At 41.5% G+C, this 21,815-nt stretch overlaps 6 protein-coding genes across 6 annotated transcripts; 1 reads left to right on the plus strand and 5 right to left on the minus strand. All coding sequences in view use genetic code 12, as the record gives it.

The window, feature by feature from the left end:
* Positions 1-1,035: 1,035 nt before the first annotated feature.
* Positions 1,036-4,288, minus strand: CPH2 (Cph2p). The gene has a single exon (XM_064916742.1). It carries the CDS (start codon positions 3,922-3,924, stop codon positions 1,183-1,185), a length of 2,742 nt encoding a protein of 913 aa, XP_064776412.1. The 5' UTR covers positions 3,925-4,288; the 3' UTR covers positions 1,036-1,182.
* Positions 4,289-5,566: 1,278 nt separating this feature from the next.
* RJT20DRAFT_31048 (ubiquitin-protein ligase) lies at positions 5,567-8,524 on the minus strand. Its single transcript, XM_064919647.1, has one exon. The coding sequence runs from the start codon at positions 8,182-8,184 to the stop codon at positions 5,743-5,745; it is 2,442 nt and encodes an 813-aa protein (XP_064776413.1). The 5' UTR covers positions 8,185-8,524; the 3' UTR covers positions 5,567-5,742.
* Positions 8,525-9,795: 1,271 nt separating this feature from the next.
* On the plus strand, positions 9,796-10,206 carry RJT20DRAFT_2884 (uncharacterized protein; the record flags this gene model as incomplete). Its single annotated transcript, XM_064919549.1, has 1 exon — positions 9,796-10,206. The coding sequence occupies one exon, from the start codon at positions 9,796-9,798 to the stop codon at positions 10,204-10,206; it is 411 nt and encodes a 136-aa protein (XP_064776414.1).
* A 772-nt stretch (positions 10,207-10,978) lies between these two features.
* RJT20DRAFT_139693 (uncharacterized protein) lies at positions 10,979-15,335 on the minus strand (the record flags this gene model as incomplete). Its single annotated transcript, XM_064918609.1, has 1 exon — positions 10,979-15,335. One exon carries the CDS (start codon positions 15,333-15,335, stop codon positions 11,328-11,330), a length of 4,008 nt encoding a protein of 1,335 aa, XP_064776415.1. The 3' UTR covers positions 10,979-11,327.
* Positions 15,336-16,659: 1,324 nt separating this feature from the next.
* On the minus strand, positions 16,660-19,590 carry RJT20DRAFT_126373 (uncharacterized protein). The gene has a single exon (XM_064916743.1). The coding sequence runs from the start codon at positions 19,166-19,168 to the stop codon at positions 16,739-16,741; it is 2,430 nt and encodes an 809-aa protein (XP_064776416.1). The 5' UTR covers positions 19,169-19,590; the 3' UTR covers positions 16,660-16,738.
* A 632-nt stretch (positions 19,591-20,222) lies between these two features.
* RJT20DRAFT_31081 (uncharacterized protein) lies at positions 20,223-21,689 on the minus strand. Its single transcript, XM_064919649.1, has one exon. The coding sequence runs from the start codon at positions 21,283-21,285 to the stop codon at positions 20,461-20,463; it is 825 nt and encodes a 274-aa protein (XP_064776417.1). The 5' UTR covers positions 21,286-21,689; the 3' UTR covers positions 20,223-20,460.
* Positions 21,690-21,815: the final 126 nt, after the last annotated feature.

Here is a 21,815-nt window from a genome sequence, read left to right on the forward strand (position 1 = left end):
GAAGATCCGAGCGTTACGAATCTGCTGGAGAAGGTAATACACACACTTTTCGCCTGATATAGGAAGCCGTCCTGCGTCCCCATTAGCCCAGCTTTCTAAAACCATCCAGTCATCGCCTCATAATTGACCAGCGTAACTGTACAGCCACCGATTCTGGTCCTTTCTATGCTTACTCATTCGCGAGGTAGTCGGAGACGAATGGCAGATTACACGAACTAAAATTACGTGGCGACACTAGGAATGAAATAATACAATTGAGGTAAACACCGATATGAATTTCTCAGCACGATGATCCCAAAGCAGCCAAGGAGTAAAATATCAAAGACACATATCCATTGTTCAAAAAAATATAGAGACTCATTGCAAAATGCACTTCAGAGATGAAATAGCCTACATAACGTAACCTTATTTGATTATCTCCAGAAAAATCCAAGGGAGGGTAGCTTAATTGAGTTCCTGCTGGATTTCAGTGCGTTCAAGATTTTCACATTCCCTACCCACTTTATGCTGGCCCAATAGACGACAACTTTTGCTGCTGTAGCCAAATACAGTTTATCAGACCCTATATGCCAAACCCATGTCTTCTAGAAGGTCAAATCATTCATCTGCCTGCGTATACTCAATATTATGACAACTGCTACATATATTTGTTTCATCTGCACATAGTGTTTTATTTTATGTCATCACTGAAAGCCATCGTAGTCTGTACAATCACACATTTCCTACAACGCACATTTCCTTTTAAAGGTCATATTTCCACGAGAAAATGCTTGGACTACATTGTTATAATATGCGCTTCGATCTGTATCAGCATCTATGGTTCGTTTACGGTGCACGGTTTTAAGCCGTGCTTGGTTCACAGTAGCTAGACGGCGGGTCTTGCCTAATGTGCGCATATTCAGCGTTTTCAATTCCTTCTCTTACATGAAACGAATCGGAAAAGCCTTGATTGTTGGCACCTGTCGGACTAGTTTTATAGAATCTTCTGTATATTAGTAATAAAAAAACAAACATATAAAAAAAATTAAATAAATGTCAATCTTTATGAGATTACCCACTTCGTATTATTATCTTGATCTATGATTCTGAAAATCCAAATTTTACTAATTATATTCACAAGAAGAAATAATTGAAATTCCATCGTTGATTACTGGAAAATATTGCCCATTATAATTCTGTATCTTAATCCTCATCAGTTTCATTAGTTTCAATACCATTAATGATCATGGCCTTATTTACAATTAATTCGCTCAAGTTCGATCTCAACTTGAAGTCCAAGAACTTGGCATCGTTTAGCCATGCTCTCAACACCTTTATGGAGCTATCCAAAACTTCACTCTCATCGAGTTGGCCGGGTATTACTTCATTAATCAATGTCAATAAAGATGCGAAGCTTAACAAAGTTAATTTGTCTTTAGACAAAGAAGCTCTTAAGTAGTTCAGTAACTTCAATGCCTTTGCTGGTTCCTCGTTCTTGTAGTAGTATAAAACCAAAGAAGAAGCGAGAATTGTAAATTGCTCTTCACTTACCAAGTTTAAGGATGATATTAATGACCTTTGCGATCTCAAAGAAGGAATAAACTTCTTTGTAGAAAGCTTCACCTCTTCAATTTCTTCCTCCTCCTCATCTTCTTCGTCAGAAGTATTGAAGATTTCATGGTCGGTCAATTCGGGCCCTTCTACCACGAACCTAAAGTTTTGCAAGTATCTGTTGACCACCTTGTTCATGGAGATCAATAAATATCCCGAGTCATTAGAGTTGACAATGGTCTTGAACAACTTGAAGTAATTGTAAATTCTGGATTCTTCTTCCACAACTAATTCATCAATGAGTTTCAAGTCTTTGAAGATTTGAGTCTTATCCTTGTTAATGTTAGCCAAGTAGGTCAATACCAACTGATGGATAATCTCCAACAACCTCCAGTTTACAAGGATACCATAGTAGTCACCAAAGTTATCCTGGTAAAACTCGACGTATTTAACATGGTTTTGGCCATCCTGAATATCGCTGTTAATGTTCTTTCCGTTAATCAAATTAGTTAATCTGGAAATTAACTGTTCAGATCCTAATAAAGACAAGCCATCAATCTTATCGATAAGATTGTTCAATTTAGTCAAAGATTTATTATCACCTTTGTACTCCAAATTCAAAATTAAAGATCCTCTGATAGATAAGTTACGGTTGAATACTTTAGCCAAGAAAGGGAACTTGGATACTAAGAGTCTTCCAACAAGGATGTTCAAAAAACAGTTTTCAAAGTTGGACTCACTTGTGGACAACAACAAGTAATCCTGTAACAATTGTGACCATACTCCCGAACGTGCTCCTCCATTCAATCTGCTCAAGATTTCTTTCTTCTTTTCGTCACTCAATACAGTTGGCAACTGGAATCCTAAGCTAACCAAGATCCAGCTTATGAAGACGTTTTCTTGCTGGTTGTTTTTAGATTTCTCAGAATCACCTCTCCTCTTGAAATAAGGCACGAAGATGCTAGCCAAACTACCAAGCACCAATACAACCTTCATCAAGCTCCACAATTGAAGGGTCAAGGGTGATGGATTTGTAAGGCCATGTGGAAGCAAATGAGCAAATGGCAAAGCACTTAAACTCTTAAAGTCGTTGGTACCTCCACCAGCAAATAGAGAGGTACCCATAACGGCAGCCATTCCTCCCAACAAGTACTTATTATTACCCCGAGCTGCATACTGAGGCTGTTGTGGTTGTATGTGTTGTTGCTGTGGTTGGCCGAGTTGTTGATTGTGAAGCTGTTGGTTAAATTGTTGGTTATTTTGGTTGAACATGAAATTGTTGCCAGCAAACTGCTGGGTGTTTTGCACAGTGTTGAAGCTATGTTCGTTGGCAGGTGGGTAGTATCCAAAACCTCCTTGAATCTGTCCTTGTGTAGGTGACACTTGTTGCAACTGAGCCATGCCAGGATTATTATTGGCCTCTTGGATTAATCTTTGTAAGCGCAAATTTTGCTCTTTTAGAATGTCATTCTTAGACTCCAAGTGCTTGATGTATTCAGTTGCCTTGGTTAAGACAGAAGCTTTGTTCAATTTGGAAGCTGGAGTTAACCCTTCCAAGTCATCCATAGAGACATCTTTTCCACCAGCTGCAATCCTTAAAGCTGGAACAGCATCTCGAAGAGCCAAGATTTTTGAATTTATATTAGTTCTGTACTTCTTTTCAATCATGTTATGGGAAGTTTTGTCCTTTCCCTTTGGCTTCGTCACCTTATTTTTCTTCTTACCAGTAGTGGTAGAAGTTGGCGGCTTGGCTCCTAACGAGGAAGTATCATTTTCATACTCATCGTCACCTTCATCCTCACGCTTGATGAGAGTGCCATCCAACAGCTCACTTTTGATTGTTGGAGGTTCAGGCGAAGTATGTGTAGAACTCAAAGCATGACTTACAAGGCTGATGCCATCTTGAGAGTATGCTGATGACATCGATGAAGATTTGAACTCGTTGCTATCATTGTCATTTGTATTGTCAACACGTAAAGTGTTATTGTTACTGTTGTTTTGGAGAATTTCCTTGAATAAGTCGTTGTCGTTTACGGTGAGGGTGTTTGACGAAGTTACTGTGCTGTTAGAGGTGGCCTCGGATTGGTAGTTAGGGTTGACATAGTCTTGGTTGTACGAGCTGAAGTCGTTACTATACTCGTTGTTGGTATTATTATCGCTCCATTCAACGGACTGGGCGTTGTACTTATTGTACGACTCGTCTCCTGAAGACGAAGGAGAGTACGAAGCGCCATACGGTTCCTCGATGTTAAACGAAACACCAGCGTTGGAGCTGTTGGTAATGTTATTGCTATTGTTGTTATTGCTATTGCTAGCTGGTGGTCCAGATACGCTGAACAAGAAGTCGTCGGCGGTTTCAAAGTTGAAGTACGCTGTGGTGTCGAAATCAGTCATAGTATCGGGTATTTAAAAGCAATATTAAGGGGCGCTTTTTTGAAGATGAGATGAAGATAAGACGATGTGGTTATCACGGTCCACTCCTCTATACGTCTAGGTGAAAATCGACTATCTGATATCTCTGAGTCTGTGTGACCGACTGGAAGCTGTTTGGATGGAGTATTTGTTGTGTTTTAGGCGTTCAAATACCGCTTGTTTATCAGCTGTTTGGGTTTCTCGGTGTCGATGATGACAGTTCTCACACGCTGCCTATTAGTGGATGGAAGAATATGGGCTCAATAACGTCGGAGTAAAACAGGGGATTTCCGTCACAAAAACTCACACTTTTCTCGTCCCAACTGGCACCGTCTTCTATAGCTCGTTATATATATTTATATATATATATAAATAATAAAAACTTCTTCTTCCAAGCTTATCCTTCAATCTTATCCAGAGACCGTTTGCAAATCCCAAAATTGCAGTGACACTGAAAATCGCTACAGGAATGACACAAAGCCAAAAAATCAGGTCATTTTTCTGTGCAGGCGCCGTGACAGGGGCTTTTGCCCCATTGGGATGACAATGGGTGTGAAAAAAGGGTGGAGCATCGGAATGGAGATGAGACAGTAGGGAGAAGCAGGGAGTTACAGTCAGTGGCAGCGGCAGAGAAGTATCAGAGATTACGGGAGCGACAGAGGATAGGAGTCGAAATTGGTGGGTTAGGATTGGAATAGAGGGATTTTTTTCGGATGGAGGTGGTGGTAGTGGGAAATTAAGGAAATGGTGTGTGTTCTTTTGGATTCCTTTTGCATTCTTTGTGGTAGCAGGTCGTCGGTGGGTCATCTCCAGTCGATTTTCCGAGCAATTGATCTCAACCATCGCTCTTATTTAGTCCGCACCGTAGATCCTGATTCTTTTTGTTTCCAGCCTCTGGTTACATTAGTGACACCAACCCCATGTCTGATACCTCGGAAAAAGCCAAGTTCCGATATGGTGCTACGGTGTTCATGCCAAGAGGGTCGTTTCTGTTTCGTTTCTTATTCTATTCTGATTATTTTATTCAAGTTACAGATAATATATACTGGCCCTAGCTACACCGCGGAATGATGGGCCCTTCACAAATGGGGTCCGTGCCGTGCAGTAACTGGGTTAACGCAGTTACTGTTCGTATTAATTTCTAAACTGGAGACACCGCGGAATAATATTCCTTATTGCGGGATCTGACGTCGAACGCCTTTAACGAGGTGTACCGAATGAAGCCCTTGCGAGCGAAACCCTTTTCTGGGGTGACCATGTATGGTAACTGTGTCACTGCGGATCTGTTCTTGTTACAGATAAACATCAATAGCCCTGGTCCTATTGGCTTAAAGTTCACTTTTTATACCTCTTCTGGAGCGTCTTTAAACTATCGCTTATCGGGTTCTCCCACACTCGCCCATGGAACAGGCACCGTTGCTCTGTCTGGCCTCCTTTGGGCCACTTGATCTGCATACGCCGATCGATATATTATTTAGCTCCAAACCGAATGTATTGAACTGGGAACTGGCCATGTGCGATAGGAAGCTCCAGTACTAATTTATTTATGTCTGTCCCAATTAGTGGCATTTTACATGCAATCCTGAGATCATATGTCGTTTGACCGCCTTGCAGATGCCAAATTTCATTTTCAGCGTCTCAATGATACGATATTCAGTGCAACTGCGTTCGGTATAGATTTTCCTAAGATCGGTACCACAATTCTGGCATATCTTGCACACATACATTGCAAGAATCAAATGAAGATGGTGAAACTAACCGTTGCAGCTTGTCAATAAAAAAATTATTCCACCGCTGTATCTATACCGGTGGCAAGCTCTCACGGCATACAGGACACTGTAACTTATACTTCATCCAGTCTTCTAGACACTCAGAGTGGAAGATATGATGACAAGGTGTTATCATATAAAGTCTGTTATTAATTTTCTTTCTTTTGCTGTCATCTCCTTCTTTAGTTAAAATTGGAAGCGAAATATCTGACATACAAATTGGACAAGTGCACTTGCATTCGATCACTCCTCTGTCCTCTTCACCTTCGCTTCCACTCTCATTCGGCTTTATATTAGCCAATAAGTCGCTGGAGAATCCATGTTCTAGGTCCTTTATGTGTAAGATTCTTTGATAATCGTAAGCTTTTGGAAGCCATTTCTCATTGACCCAGAACCTTGCACCCATCTGCTGCTGTAGTATTAACAACAAAATTTGGAACACTACCCAATTCGTGATAACAGCAACCAATATTGGATCATAATGGTGGCGGAGTGGATTACTCTTCACCAAGCAAAAGTAAAAGATAGGAAGTAAGCGTATAGTGCTCGTCCCGATAATAAATTCCCATGAGAATGATTTCCGGCGATTCTTAAGGGTATTTCTGAAGAACTGAGGAATCCAGTAAGAGTTTACTAAAAAGAGACCAACGTATTCAAAGATCCTTCTGTATTTGATTCTCCAAATGAAAGAGTTCAAAATTAAAAACGTAGCCACAATTGTAAGTGAAAACCCACTGGCAAAGACACTATTGGAGAAAGAAGACTCTTCCCAGGCTTGATTTGGTTGATTTACATTTGGGGTAGGCGCAGGTGCTGGTGGAGGGTTTGTTAAAGGTATTAATGGCTCGTTAGCGTTTCCCTCAGTGTTCGTGTCGGGCAATATCGCTTGTCCATCTGCTGGTACAGATTCGGCACTTGCACCACGTAAAATTTCCCACCATGTAGTTCCTCTTTCATTGACTTGTGTGCTCAACACACTTACTATGAACCGCAATTCAAATATGCCACACATTATGAACGTTACTACTGAGACACAAGCCAATATCAAGTACAAATCTTCCATAAATGTTGAAAATAACAAGAACATCAATGCCATTAAGGAATCCTGGAATCCTATAATAAACAAGGACTTGCTGGAGATTGTGGACAACTGTCCAGGGGTCCTTGTTTCTTTGATTTGTCTTAAAAACAAAATTAACTGGATGATTACCAAAACGAGGATGCCTGTCAACAAATGTCTCAATCTGTTATGGTATACCTCTGATTTTAAGCCTACGAATTCAGTTCCAGGCTTTGATTTGAAAACTAATCCGCAATCTGGAGAGTATATCAAAAACTCTTTAATTGACAAAAATGGCAATTGTTCGGGAATGGGCTTGCCACTAGGATTCATTAATTCTTCATCGATAAGTCTCAATTCGTCCTTACTGTATTCTGTTCTTTCTAACTGGAAATAGGAGATTAATTCGCACTGTTGTTCACTCTTTAAAATGTATCCATTCATATCATCCATGTTAAAATCCCTTTCTAAATCAGTGAAGTTTAAGTACTGATTCATGAGAGTCCTTGTGCGGTTGAAATTGGCCTCATTCATTGTCAAGTGACTAATGCCATAGTTTCCGAGGAATTTAGCCGATCTTGTAACTGTGATTATAGCTCCAGTTTCCTGGAAGTAGACTCCCCTGGTATCAAAATCGTGTCTTTCTATCTCATTGTAGTCCTTGAATATCAAACCCAAGGAAACCACTACTGTATCGTTCACTTTGTCTTTCTCTCCGTCCTGGATGAATTTTGCTAAATCCGGCTGGCGGAAGTTGTAATCCAAATTAGTGATTTCAATTGATATTTTACCGGAGTTCTTGGTAATGTTACCAACTTTTGATGGCTCTTCCTTCAGATCCCCGATAATATCAGGAGGAAGTGTACTATCTGGATCCTCCCCTTCGTATCTATTCAAGTCTCGATTCCCCTGATTGTAAGAATCATAATATTCTTGCAAGTATTGGGGAAGATGCAAATTGTATTTCTTGAGCTCAGTCTTTTCCTTCTTGAATTCACCGTACGCTTGTCCTGATATGTTCAATAGGAATGCTTTTGGATTTGGTTCATCTTCTTTTTCAACGTCATTGACCCCCCAGAACTCTTTAACATCGTCGCTGACCTCTTTGGGTAGTATGGAGTATTGGGGTATTTCTTGCCACCTATGGTCGTCGTCATATCTGTGGAAAGGCCATTTGGTCTCGTTCTTTCCATCCAAAAGGTCCTGATATGACAAGCGGAATCCGGTGATATTGCCGTATCCTGTTCCGTACTCACTGGATGCCAATTCCTTCTGAGAATTCCGGAGCTCTTGTTGGAACGCTACAAGAGTATCCTTCTCCTTGGTTGAATGAGGCTGCTCATTCCCGTTAGGAAGCGTGAGGAAGATGAACATTATGATGAAGAAAAACAACGTTTGGCGATCCACCTGCATTGTGATATGGAGGCTGACGTCAGCTCGTTTAATAAATAGAGAAGAATACTATAGAATCACTCGACTGTGAAGAAGATAAACTGATTACTACTCATATGATTGCTTAACTATGAGTTTATAGCCGCTGGTGATATTGGCCTGTGTGCAGGCGGAATCTGGCACCCTTAGATATGGTGATGGTTATATGGTGTACGGTCATATGGTGTATGGTCATATGGTATAAAGTATGATTGAATGTAGATAGAGGAGCGAGGAGGAGAGATAGATGTTTGTGTATGTGGGTAATTGGTGGAGTTTGGCCGTTTGAAGGGATTTTTTTCTGTTTTGTCGGGATGATAGTTTCATGTGGTATATGGGTTTTTCTTCAGTAGAGGGTTACGAAAGAGTAACGTTACGCCAAGAAGTTGAAATAATGTTGGTTTGTTGCAAAGGAAAGAAGGGGAAGAAGAAATGCCTCATTGGGAGGCTATTCCAATTCTCCGATTTCTGACTTGAGTGAAGTACTAGTTATGCCAAGGCAATAATACATTCCGGAAAGAAATGGTTACTAGCCGGTCTCTTAACTTTTGTTGGTAGGCAGGGTGCCATTTAAGCCACGCTCTTATCTGCTATGATTGATTCAAAAAGATATTGTCTTCCAAGTGAAAGACAGTTAAAAAAGCCGATTCTAAAGAATCGATTTAAACGAAGCCGAATACTTTGTGACCGAAATAATTGCAAAAAGCAGTAATAATTAGTATATTAAAAGCTATTTTTAAACATAAGGAAATTTACTGATTTAGCAATTTCGCAGCCATCGTACGATCCTCAATAAGGAGTCATTGTAAATATACCGAGTTGCAAAATACTTATTGCGATCACAAACACTCTACATTAACCAGGATCATATTTATCACCAGTGTAGTAGTTAATGCGGGCTAGTATTTGTAATTTCATTCAGGGTTCATTGCGTATTTTTACTGGCACAACACGGCTCAAATGCCCTACTGTATCCACAAAAAATTGACCATACCAGAAGTGATTTCGTCATCCAGGTCCAGACATGCAAGTTTGGACACTGCGACATCTGTATCTGCCCCTTTTGCTATTTCTTCCTCTAATCCAACTGAGATCGTTGTTTCTTCTATTATATTCTGGTTGGACCACTTTATATCCCTCGAATCTAGCGACAACTGTTAAAGAATGCACAAATTGGACAATCCATTTGCATGTCAGAACTGCTACCAGTCTCCACCGGAGTTTCCTCTGGCTCTGCCAAAACTGTTGACGGCGAATGTTATCCCAACTCTTTTGCAATTCGCTCTCGCTTTTTTTTTATTTTGATAATATTACTATTTTTGAAGTGCTGCATTAATTTTCTGGCGTTTCCATAGATGTCCACATCAAATATCGGCAGTATTCGACTTCTTTTACTTGATATTCCTAGCTATAAATCATATTTAATAACGAAGAAGTTTTCAGTATGAATTGAGATTGAACTGAGTTCGATGAACAACTGCAGGCAGCTGCCTAATCTTTTGCATGAAAGACCTAATATTATCTACGACGTTACTCGCCTAAAAATAATTCACTAAGACTGTTCCAGGTACTTTTACGGAGTCCATTGTTTTTATGAGTAGTAATGATACGGACATAAAGCTGGCAACTACAGAAGCAGTTGAAGGAACGAGAAGTACGATTGTTCCACCGAATAACAATGCTCCTGTGCCATCAGCAAATGGTGCTACTTTAGCAATCACGAATACTGTCACAGCAAAGACTACTGCTAAGAATATTGCATTTGGTGTTTCTACACCAATAATAAATTCCCCAGAGAACACTGTCTCACCCAAGCTACTCACAAAAGGGCTGCAATTCGTTCCACATCAATTGTCATTGCCGACTCTATCAACCGTGCCATCAATATCACTTACAAAAGCCCCAGAAATCGTTGCAATTACTACTGCGTTGGGCAATAGTGCTGCATTATTACTTGGTGGTTTTGGAGCGTGGTTCTTTGCAGTTGTTGCATTCATTATTTAGTTCAAGCATAGAGAACTTTGATGAGTTTTCACTTCGTTTACCTTCTTTAGATTCCATTATTTCGGTATACCTAATTTATCTTTCCGCTGCATATATCAAAATATGATACTATAATAATGTAATATTATTAATTATTTGTTTAACCCTCCACAATCATTCCATGAAAGCAGTAAATTAACAAGTACATGTCATTACTTTAATCACCCACTCATTCAGTCACTCAGTATGTTATATCTCAGACTTTATATCTCACTATTGGATCTCTGCCTCGGTCTCTCAGTCTCTTTTCACTCACCTCAATTACTCAGTCTCTTTTCATTATCCACAGTAACTCCCTCAGTCGCTACCGTACCTTCGATCCTTCCATTTACCTCTCCTCAACAGTAAACCTACAAAGTATTTGAAGTATACAAAGTATAAAAATAGGAAGTATACAACTTCATATCATTATCTACCATGTCACAATACAAAGTATAAAAAGTATATATAGTATACAAAGTAGTAATAAACAATAACAATTATCATGTTGTGAACATCATTGATCACAATATTACATTTTCCAATATTACATTTTCCAAGGTAAACAACCTTTCTTCCAGTTAGTATCTCCTGGTGGCTTTCTAACGATAAACGGCTTGTTTGTACACCCAGGTGCAAACTTAGGTTTTCTATCTTAATGAAAGTCCGTTTCGCTTAACCTTTAACCGCTTAGCACTTCTTTTTTTAGACAACTACAATAAATGATTAATATTAATATTAATAAATATATTAAGTAGGTATTTTGGTATTTAGAGCAAGTATTCCTTTTTTTTTGAAAATCAATAAAAATAAAGACAAATCTAAACAATTAAAACAGGATTGATAGCCCGCTTGAGCTACCCAAGAAAGAACAAATCAAATCGTAAATGAAGTTTTAGGGTAAGTGTCATCGACTCGTAAGTCAACCGTTTTTCCTTTTTGTATAGCCAGTCCTTATAATGCATCTTGAGCAACGTTATGGTCTATTGTACTGTATATTCCAGTCTTGATTACCAAGATGGAATAGTTATACCGGCTTGAATTGTGGTATCTTTATGAATAATTGTCCTGCAACTATAAGGAAAACAATTGCTTTAGCTAATTTACAATGTTATCACGAAAACGGCGGTCATGAAAAGGACAAAACCAGCGGAAGCTATGTGTTTGTGAGCTCCACTGACCTGTTCAATCTCGGCCGTTTCTGATGGAACTGATGATTGGGTAATTGTTGTGAATGATACTGTGCCATTGAGTTCTCTAACCTTAAGGTCACCTAAGAGACCTCCAAGGAAAGTTGAGTTTTTGTATGTGGAAGTGGTGATTGTAGCAGAAGTTGGGACAGTGGCCGATCCTTCAGCTACTGTGGTAGTGTTTTCAATGTCTGTGGCGGTGTCTTCAACAGAAGTTGGAACAGTCAATGATGTTTCCTCATCTTCATCATCATCATCTTCTTCATCAACACAGTCATCGGCAATAGTGGTCACAGATACTCCAACAGAAGTAACAGTAGTGACGTGTGTTTCTCCTGGAATCACAGTAGCAAAACCGCTGATAATAGTAGTTTTACGGATTCCAGTAATAGTTGCAACTGAAGTATAGGTCTTGACATTAGTGACAACTTCAGCAACTGCGGCTTCGGTTGAACCAGCATCTTCTTCTTCATCACAAGCTTCGCAGACTTCTTCTTCATCAGTAGATCCACTAGAACCAGAAGATCCAGCAGATCCACTTGATCCAGAAGATCCACTAGATACATATGAGCCACTGGATGTGCCAGAACCACTGGGTGGAATAGCACAAGGACAAGAAGCATCACAGTCTTCTTCGTCATCGTCACCATAATCCTCATCGGCACATTCATCCAAAGATCCCCACCAACTTGAGTCAGAACCTGAACCTGAGCCAGAACCTGCAACGGATCCAGAGCCCGCACCTGAACCGTAGTCAGGGGCAGCTGCACCAGCTGTAGCAGTAACAAAGGCATGAACTGTAGTGGTGGCCTCACAGTCTTCATAGTATTCCCATTCATCATCAGTGTTGGAACTGCCATAGTTGGTTTGAGTAACAACAACAGTACCAGTAGTGTAAGTAATGATTTCACAATCGTCTTCACCACTGAGTTCAGTCTCAGCCCAGCCAGTAGTTGGTTGGTCTTGGTAAGTGATCACAGTAGTGTAGGTGATAGCTTGGGAGAGAGTTTGACCATTTTTAACCACGGTGGTATATCTAGTGATTGTCTGAGTCTCAGTTTGGGTTATTTCACAGTCTTCCCAATCATCATCGTCGTCATCATCATCTGGGGCACTAGTATTGATAACAGTATTAGTGTTAATGATAGTAGTAACGTCTCCAGCAACAGTTGTGACTCTGGTGACATATGAAGTGATAGTAGTGAGAACACCATCGGCGCTAGTTACTCTGGTAACAATAGAAGTGATAGTAGTTTCACAGTCCTCATCGTCATCATCGTCGTCCACAGTACTGGTTTGGATAATGGTTGACACACCACCAGACTTGGTCACAACACTGGTAATGGTTGTAACGTCATCTGAAGACAATGTTGGACCAACTGAAACAGTTGGATCCTCAGAGTCAGTTTCCTCTTCACAATCAGTCTCTTCTGGGTCAACTGAATCTTCGGAAGAAGTCACATTAATAGAAGTGGCACCAGAAGTTGGATCAACAGCACTAGAAGTTGGGCCCAATGGATCCAGAGATGTGTTGCCGTAGGTAAAAGTTGGGTCAACCGAGAAGGTAGGCAACGCTGAGAAGGTTGGGTCTTCTGAATCAGTCTCATCGTCACAATCGCTCTCTTCTGGATCGTCAGACGAAACTACTGAAGCAGAAACAGAGACAGAACCTGAAGCGGAAACTGAAGCAGAGCCTGAAGCAGAAGCAGAAGCAGAAGCAACAACAGAAGTTGGGTCCAATGAAACTGGGTCGATTAAAGAAGGATCAACTGAGAAGCTAGGCAATGTTGGCAAGTTTGGCAACGAGTAGGTTGGATCAACGGAATAAGTTGGATCATCACAACTAGTTTCTTCATCATCATCAGTAGAAGTTGGGTCGAAGTCTGGGAGTGAAAGACTAGGAATAGAAATGCCTGGAATACTTAATGATGGTAAACCTGGTAAACTGATATCGATAGGGTTTGAGGTTTGAACTGCTTCGGTGGATTCCTCTTCACATTCGGTCTCAGTCTCGTCATCAACATCAGTAGTAGAGTCAGCAGATGTAAATGGTGGAACGCTGATCGATGGAACGCTGAGCGATGGAACACTAAGCGATGGAATGCTGAGAGGTGGAATACTGAAAGAAGGTAAAGAAATAACACCAGTATCGGATTCATCACACTCGTCGTCGGTATCAGTCTCCACGTCCTGGGTACTTGTAGAATCTCCACCAACGTCGAAAAGACTGGTAAGATCAGGTAAGCCAGGAAGACTGGCGTCAGGAATACTGTAAGTTGGCAAGGTGTAAGAAGACTCATCTACGCAATCCTCGTCATCGTCGGTGCTGGTAGAATCGTTACCTGTGCTGGTTGGGTCATCGTTACCAAGGATACTGGTGAGATCAGGCAACCCAGGAATGCTAACGTCTGGGATACTGACGTCAGGAATACTGTAGGTTGGCAAGGTGTAAGAAGATTCATCTACGCAATCCTCGTCATCGTCGGTGCTGGTAGAATCGTTACCTGTGCTGGTTGGGTCTTCATTACCAAGGATACTGGTGAGATCAGGCAAACCAGGAAGGCTAACGTCTGGAATACTGACGTCAGGAATACTGTAGGTTGGCAAGGTGTAAGAAGACTCATCTTCACAGTCGCCATCATCGTCAGTGCTAGTAGGATCATCACCAATACCAAGAAGACTAGTGAGGTTTGGTAAACCAGGAAGACTTAAAGTTGGAAGACCTAAATCAGGAAGACTCAAGGTGGGAAGACCCAAGTCTGGTGTACTTAAAGTAGGAAGTCCCAAGTCTGGAACACTTAAAGTAGGAAGACCCAAGTCTGGAATACTTAAAGTAGGAAGTCCCAAATCGATTCCAACACCAACACTTACACCAATGTCCAATGCAGCAGCTGCAGCAGGAGCTGGATCAGTGGCAGTAGTAGGTTCCGGTTCCAAACCAAGGAGTTCCAAGAGTGGCTTGGCAGCTTTAGCTGGAGAAGTACTGGTGGATGAAGCTGAGCTATTTGTACTAGAGGAAGCCTGTGAAGTCAGGGTTGGCTTAATTAAGCCAAAGAAAGCAGCTATTCCACCATTGGCAGTAGTTGTATGTGCTGTGGATGAAGTGGCCAGTGACTCAGAGCTTGAAGGCTCTTCAATACTTGAGCTAGTAGTTTCTTCTTCGCTTGAACTGGAAGTAGTTGTTTCTTCATCCAAACCGAAAAGTTTGGCGAAAGCATTAGCTTTAGCAGTAGTCTTAGTAGTGCTAGTGGAACTAGTGGAACTTGAAGAGACTAACGAGTGGGAAGTCAATGCTGAGATGCTGGATTCAGAATCGTCACCTAACCCAAATAAGTCCTCAAGAGAGGCTTTAGTAGCGGTAGCTGTTGATGGTGTTGTTGTAGATTCTGCTTCTGCAAATAATGCTAATGGTGAGGTGGAGGTTAACTCTGTAGATGAGGACTCCGATGAACTAGAGTTGTAGAATGAAGAACTCGAACTGGAGATATCATCGCCAAAAAGATCGAGAAAGTTATTAGATTCGGCGTCTGCAGCTGTTGTGACTGCTTTAGGTACGCTAGGGGTATTAATGGTTGCGTCAATTCCGACGGTTGCAGCCAATGCTAATCCAGCTGCTGGAGTTGTGATTGATGGAGAAGAAACTGGTGAAGCTGGAGCAGCTGCATCAGCCACTGGAGCGGCAGCAGGAGCAGAAGCTGGAGCAGCCACTGGTTTAGCGACAGAATCAGCCACTTGAGCAGCAGCAGGAGCAGCAGCAGGAGCTGGAGCAGCAGCTGGAGCAGGAGCTGGAGCGGCATTTAAACTACCAAAGAGGTTTGAGAAAAGACCTCTCTTTTGTACGGTAGCTTCAACTTCTCCACTAGCTGCATTCACGACTGCTGACGCTAGTACTACTGTGCTGAGTACGGTTGGTATTCTCATGATTTACTGCTAACCGTATGTATTTACACTTTCATCAGATTCAGGGAGAGTTTGTGCTGTTTGACACAGTTGCAAAAGGTTGGAGCAAGTTAAACGAGGGAATGAAAATACCGTTATGGCGAAATGAACAGTGGTGTACCATTTAACTAATCCCAAGGGTATCCACCGAGATATATAACACAGCTATAATAGTTGGGGAAGCTACCTCATTTTTCACAACCAAATCTAGTAATTTTGCGGTCGCCAGATTAGTTAAATGGGTGCTTTAGTGTTTCTCCATTAAACATCCCTTTTAGGAAATTTGCAATCGGAACTGTTGTTGTTTGGGGCACACTTCCCTTTTTGGTGATGAAAATTTTAGGTGCAAATTTTCCCAAAAAGGCAATATGTGCAGCTATGAAGCATTGCCTAATTGGGTAATGTTAGAACAATGTTAGGTTAAATTGGAGTATCTAGTTATGGAGTAGAGATCGATTTCGAAAGAAAGAGGCAGCAGCTGACGATTTAACTGGGGAAGATAGTTTCAGAGAAGGTTTTCGTTGACTGGTGTCAAGCGGTTAAGTTCAGGGGTTCAACTCTATTGAATCGTTGGTTGAGCTCTAATTCGCACACTGGGACCCTGTTTCATGTGACACCGAGCACATAATAAATTTAATACTTTTGCAACCGGCTCAAACAAAACCCCATGAATACAATAATTAGAGCATTTTGCGCTATAATCACTAGAGCTGCTAGGGCACAATTGTACTATTTTTACTGGTTTTAGGAAGAAAGCCCCTTCCGTTCTAGTGCACTTTCAAGATCTGAGACCATTTATGAGAAAGTAGTTACTGTGGGGCCTAATTAGTATGAGGCGGTACCCCCCGTATAGTGCATACAACCGCAAAGTGGAGTATAGGGCAGACATGTGCAATTGCCTATACCCGTTTAGTTTAAGTATGTGAGCTATAAATAACAATCCATTCACATCTAGTCGAGTCTTTGCATTTAGACGGGTAATTTTATGGGTGTTGCCCCTGCTGTTATAAGATTCCCCAAGGTAGTAAAGGCTATAAATGGCAAAAGCCTCGAAGTCCCCTTGTATTTAGTTTTCATCTATTTTAATCATATAATATTTGTACCGATCTAGTCGGTTCTAGAATATTTCTAATGTCTATATAGTCGGTAGAATATCAAAAGAGATCTGCCCGAATTTAAGGTTAGGCAGCTTCTAATTATGCTTCTTTGGGATATTGGATTACTGGACTGAGTAGCTGGTTAAGTTGGGGAAATTTAATCGTAGTAAACGTTTATGATAACTCCACTCTACGATAGTCAATTGACTGTAACAATTAAATTATAATGGCGTTAATATTTACTTTTTAGGTATACACTAAGGTGGTAATCATGTTGTGAAGATTCGACTATAACGAATCGATGAAGTTAAGAGTTTGCTGTTTCTGGGACAACTCCTGTGCTCTCTTTGTAATGCTGTTTCTGATACTCTTTCTGATTTGAACCTTTAATGCTCTCTTTTTTATTTTCAGTTCACCTGGGCAACAGCATTGTTTGGGCTTGGATCCAAATAACGAATCCAAAAATGATCCGCCGGATGTAGAGGAACTGGTACTGGATGAACCAGTGTCTGGGAAAATGGCGTCAAGTATCTCGTTGACGATATGACCAAGAACGCTAGTAAGGGAGCCGGAACTTCCTGAAGATCCAGATCCTCCAAACAAGTCACTAATAATTCCTGTAACCAAACCCCACAAACTTGAGCCCAAAGAACCTCCTGAGCCAGAGCCAGACGACCCACCACCGAATAAGGAACTAAAGAGGCCCTTTATTAATGACAGCAAGAGACTCTCACCCTTTGATAAAAGAGAGCTTCCGTCGAAGTTTCCGAACAAGTCTTGGAGAACATCGCCAGCAATGGTAAGGATACCAGCAACAAGACTGGAAAATAATCCAGACGAAGTACCACCACTATTTGGGAAAAGATCCTTAAGAATACTTTCACCAATGTCAAGAATTGTGTCCAAAAGACTTCCTCCACTGGCACTTCTTGTAACATTGAAATCACTAGGGAAGAACTCCTTAATAAGATCCTCAAAGAAGTTTCCACTAGATGAAGTAGTGGTAGTGGTCTTTGGGGTGCTGGAGGAGCCTCCAAAGAAGTCGTCCCAAATATCATCGAAGAGGGAACCACCAGTGGATCCAGAAGAGCTAGATTTCGTAGAATTGGAGCTGCTTCCTCCTAAGAAGCTGTCAAGGAGATCTTCCAAAAGACTGCCACTTCCAGAAGATGTGGTCTTTGGTGTAGTAGTTGTTGTAGTATTGGAGTCGAAGCCACCAAATAATCCATCAATAAGATCAGCAAAGGTGGATCCTCCAGTAGAAGTAGAGGATTTGGATGTAGTTGTTGTGGCCTTGTCGCCAGTGCCAAAAAGATCATCAAGGAGGCCATCTAATCCAGATCCACCAGTACCAGTAGAAGTCTTAGTTGTGCTTGTAGTACTTGCAGTATCACCTCCGCCAAGGAGATCGCCAAGGAGACCGCCTAATCCCCCTGAGCCAGAACCCTTGGTGGTTGTGGTGGCAGCAGCGGTACTGGTAGTACTGGCAGCATCACCGTCACCGAAGATATCATCAAGAAGTCCACCTAAACCTGAACCTTTGGTTGTAGTACCTGTTACAGCAGCAGATGTAGTTGCAGCTTGTGTTGTTACTGGAGTTGTAGTTCCAGTGGCTCCATCTCCGAAAATGTCTCCCAAAAGGCCCCCCAAGAGGCCTCCGCCAGTTTTGGTGGCTGGAGTAGCAGTGGTGGTGGCCTTTGTTGAGGAAGTTGTAGAGGCATCTCCAAAGAGACCATCTACTAAACCACCAATACCATCTTCAGCAGCAGCAGCAACAGAACCTGCTGCAGAAGTTGCTTTAGTGACAACACTATCAACAGCAGCAGGGATTTCTGTTGCAGCATCATCGAAACTTGGAAGCTCAGGAAGATCAGGCAATGTCAAACTTGGAAGTGAGTCAAGACCAGCAGAGACTCCTACGTCCAAACTACCATCGATGGCAGCTTTTGAGATCGAACCATCAAGAGCTCTTTTAGAAATCTCTTTGGAGAATTGCGATTGCAAGTCGGATGATTCTAACGATTTCTTGATCAAGTCAACAGCCAATCCTGAATTCTTGATGGCAGTGTAGATCTTGTCAAAATTGATGTTTTTAGAAGCACTTGCAAGAAGCTTTTCAGCCTCTTCTTTGAATTCTGGACTTTCGAAGATTTTCTTTGCAGCAGCAAGCAAATCGGATTGTGACAAAGAGCTAGCAATTTTGGAAATGTAGTCAGAGTCTCTCTTAGATAATTGAGACTGGACTACTGTTTCTTCTCTCTTTGAGGTCTTAGGTTCAACATCAGAAAGAACGAGTTTTCCATCAGCGTACAATGCCTTAGCGTAGGAGAGTGCAGTGGGTATTAAATCTTTGTCATTCAAGACTTTGTTATAGAACTTGGAGAACAAATCTGAGCTCTTCAAAGCTGAATAAATAGAGGACGCATTGAAGCTGCTGCCTTCAAATGCAGCAGAAAAGGATGATACCAATGTGTCATGGTTGTTGGTATTGTTGGTGACTTGGGACATTAATTCACCCAAGAGGTTGGAATCTTTTAACAGTCCCAATAATGAATCGACGTAGTCGTCAGAGCTTCTCTTATGAAGTGAAGGGTCTATGTTATTGGTAGAACCCTGGATCACTTCTCTGGCTGGCAAGTCTGCGTTTTGAGCAGGAGCAGCATTAACAAGCACTCCAGATATCACTGACACGGCTGTTATTACTAACCCGAATCTCATGATTAAGCGGTATTAAGGTGGGTCCAATTAACGAAAGGAGAGAAATGCAAAACTATTACCTGTGATGTCCAAAAGGAAAGAAGAGCTTTTCGCTCAAATAAATTCCCAAGGACATCCACAGAGTTTTAAATCATCGCCTATCTGACAACTCACATCTATAGTGCTAAGAATAACCTACAACTACAATTGGCAGCCTAATGAAACTTATTTCGGTTTTGGGAATTTTTTAGCATCGGTGCACCATTAAGGAATTGCCTAATTAGGCAAAGAGGCTGCTGGATCTTAAATGGGCATGTAGGTAATTCTATACAGCACTGTTTACTTACCAAAGAGGAAGGGCAATGAATCTCATACATCTACCCCATTTTTTTGCACTTGTGGGCAGTGGAATACTTCAAGGGGACTAAAGAGGAACTCCCAGTTCCCAGTTCCTGGAAGTATATTGTTTTATGGTAGTGGACATTTAGGTAGGAATTCTCGTTTAGGCTAAATTGAATGGTGCTTGCGGCAAGACCCCAGGCAAGACCCCAGGTTTTGGTTCGGTAAGGCAGGTGAGTGCGAGGTTGGTGTAAGGACGTTCTTGTAAGACGTTTAGATACTCAAGGAGTCCTTAGTCTACAAGGGTTCTCACGGATTCTATAGCTCTCTCTATAGTCACCAGATATGAAGAAGTCAATGAACACGTTTCACAGGAGACTTGGTACATTCCAAACCATAAATAGCTGTTAAGGCCGACGACACCCGTACCGCAGTACCTCATTTTATTAACCGAGACCCCTTCTTAGACGGACGAAGTCATCTGTTAAAACCGAGATTTGGGGTAGATGTCAAACACACAGATATTGCCGGCTCGGCAGGTGTCACGTTAATCCGAGCTGTTGTCTTTAGCGTCCGCGTAAGGAGTACGCGCGGATTTTCTCGAAAGGGAACCAGCTCCGTGAACGATGCGGTTTATTATTCTATGACTTCGACAGCAATATAACAATAGGACAGCGTATATCGGCTAGAGTGGTAAATGTTGGGGATAATATGAGAGTGGGGGGGGGGGGGGTTAACCGCTACAGTAACGAAGGTGTTTTGAGGTTTAGTGTGTAATAAATATATTAGATGCTAAATGTGTTGAATTATATACATGCAATAGCGTAGCACCGAGTCAGACTATGTGTGATATGACTAGTGTTCCCAAATGAAATAAATAAACAGTATCCTGTAAAATAAGTACCCATCCAAAAGAACTAAATGACGAAAACCGCAAGCGTTAAAACTGTAGAAAATGCATAAATGGTGGACAACTAGTAGAAATCCTTTAGTATTTGCAATCTTAATTCTCTTCTCTCCAACTCTTTATCGACATTGTACATCTCTTGGTCCTCCTCATCATCTTCCTCTTCGTTGTAGTAGTAATGCTGACTGTCTCCGTTTCTGATATAAGTGTAATCGAAGAAAGACTGTACTTCTTCCTCCTCCTCCTCTTCCTCTTCTTCTTGTTCCATGGAATCAATGCTGGCTTCTTCATCACTGTTGTAAGCCGTAGCAACCATAGAAGTACCGGCAAAGTTTTTGAAGTTAGTTAAATTGTTCAATAAGAATTCGTCATCTAAACCGGTTATCACACTCGAAACATCGGATGCGGTGTGGATGGTGCCTGGAGATTGGAGTTCAACTGAAGTCTCCGTCAAGTAGCCAGTTGAGCTGGCTGCGGCACTGTGCATGTCGGTGGAAGTGACGCTGGTAGTGATGCTAGTGTTATTAGGAGTGTAGATGGATCCGGAAGATCTTCTGGCTTCGTATGAAGATTCCGAGGAAATCGAGGAATCTCTAGACTTTGAGGACTTCAACGATAATGCTGTACCGATCTTGGATAATACCGAGCCCGAAGCAGAGTCTCTTTTCTTCATGTCGGTGTTTAATGGGCAGACGCTTGAAGAGGCGGATCTCTTCAACTTCAGCAAGAAGCCATGCTTAGACATGGAGCTGTTGATAGAAGGCGTGTGGCTGACCTCACATGGCATGTCAAAGGTGACACTGCCGTCCTCTGTGTTCATGTAGTAATACTGGTTAAGCGCCGAGTCGTACTGCAACTTCCAAGGGTAGTTGTCATATGAGTGTTTAGTCATGGCGGCTCGCGGAAAATATCAACTGGTGAACAAATTAGCTTTGTTACGAAGAACCCTGGTGAATTCGTTAACTGGAACTGTTTTGATCAGACCAACTTTGTAATTAAGATTTAAAACCTGGCTGAGTTTACATATATATATGTCCTAAAGGCTAAACTATCAAAAACTGTTATTGCCGCGAAAAAGCGCTCATACCGTAGCAGCCGGAAGCAAAGATATTATTTCCGCCGAATGTTTAGTCAAGAGATGTGTACAGTCGGAGAAAGTTCGGAGGCTTACTAAAAATTAAATCCGCTTGCTGGTGCGGTGTCGATTATTAATTTCATAACCCCAATGGGCTACAGCCGAACAAGTGTGACAGAAAAATGGGAAGCACTCGCGAAGTAAGCCGCTTACATAAACGCAGTGGCGATGGCGTTTGATTTTTTATGTTCTTAACGGGTTCTTTTAGTGAGATTTGTATTTGGCGGGATTTTGTTTCTTTTTGGGGACTGTGTACTATGGAGATGTGATGGATTTAATAATACCTT

Source organism: Scheffersomyces xylosifermentans (genome assembly GCF_036884685.1).
Source record: "Scheffersomyces xylosifermentans strain CBS 12540 chromosome Unknown RJT20scaffold_2, whole genome shotgun sequence".
NCBI classification, from domain to species: Eukaryota; Fungi; Ascomycota; class Pichiomycetes; order Serinales; family Debaryomycetaceae; genus Scheffersomyces; species Scheffersomyces xylosifermentans.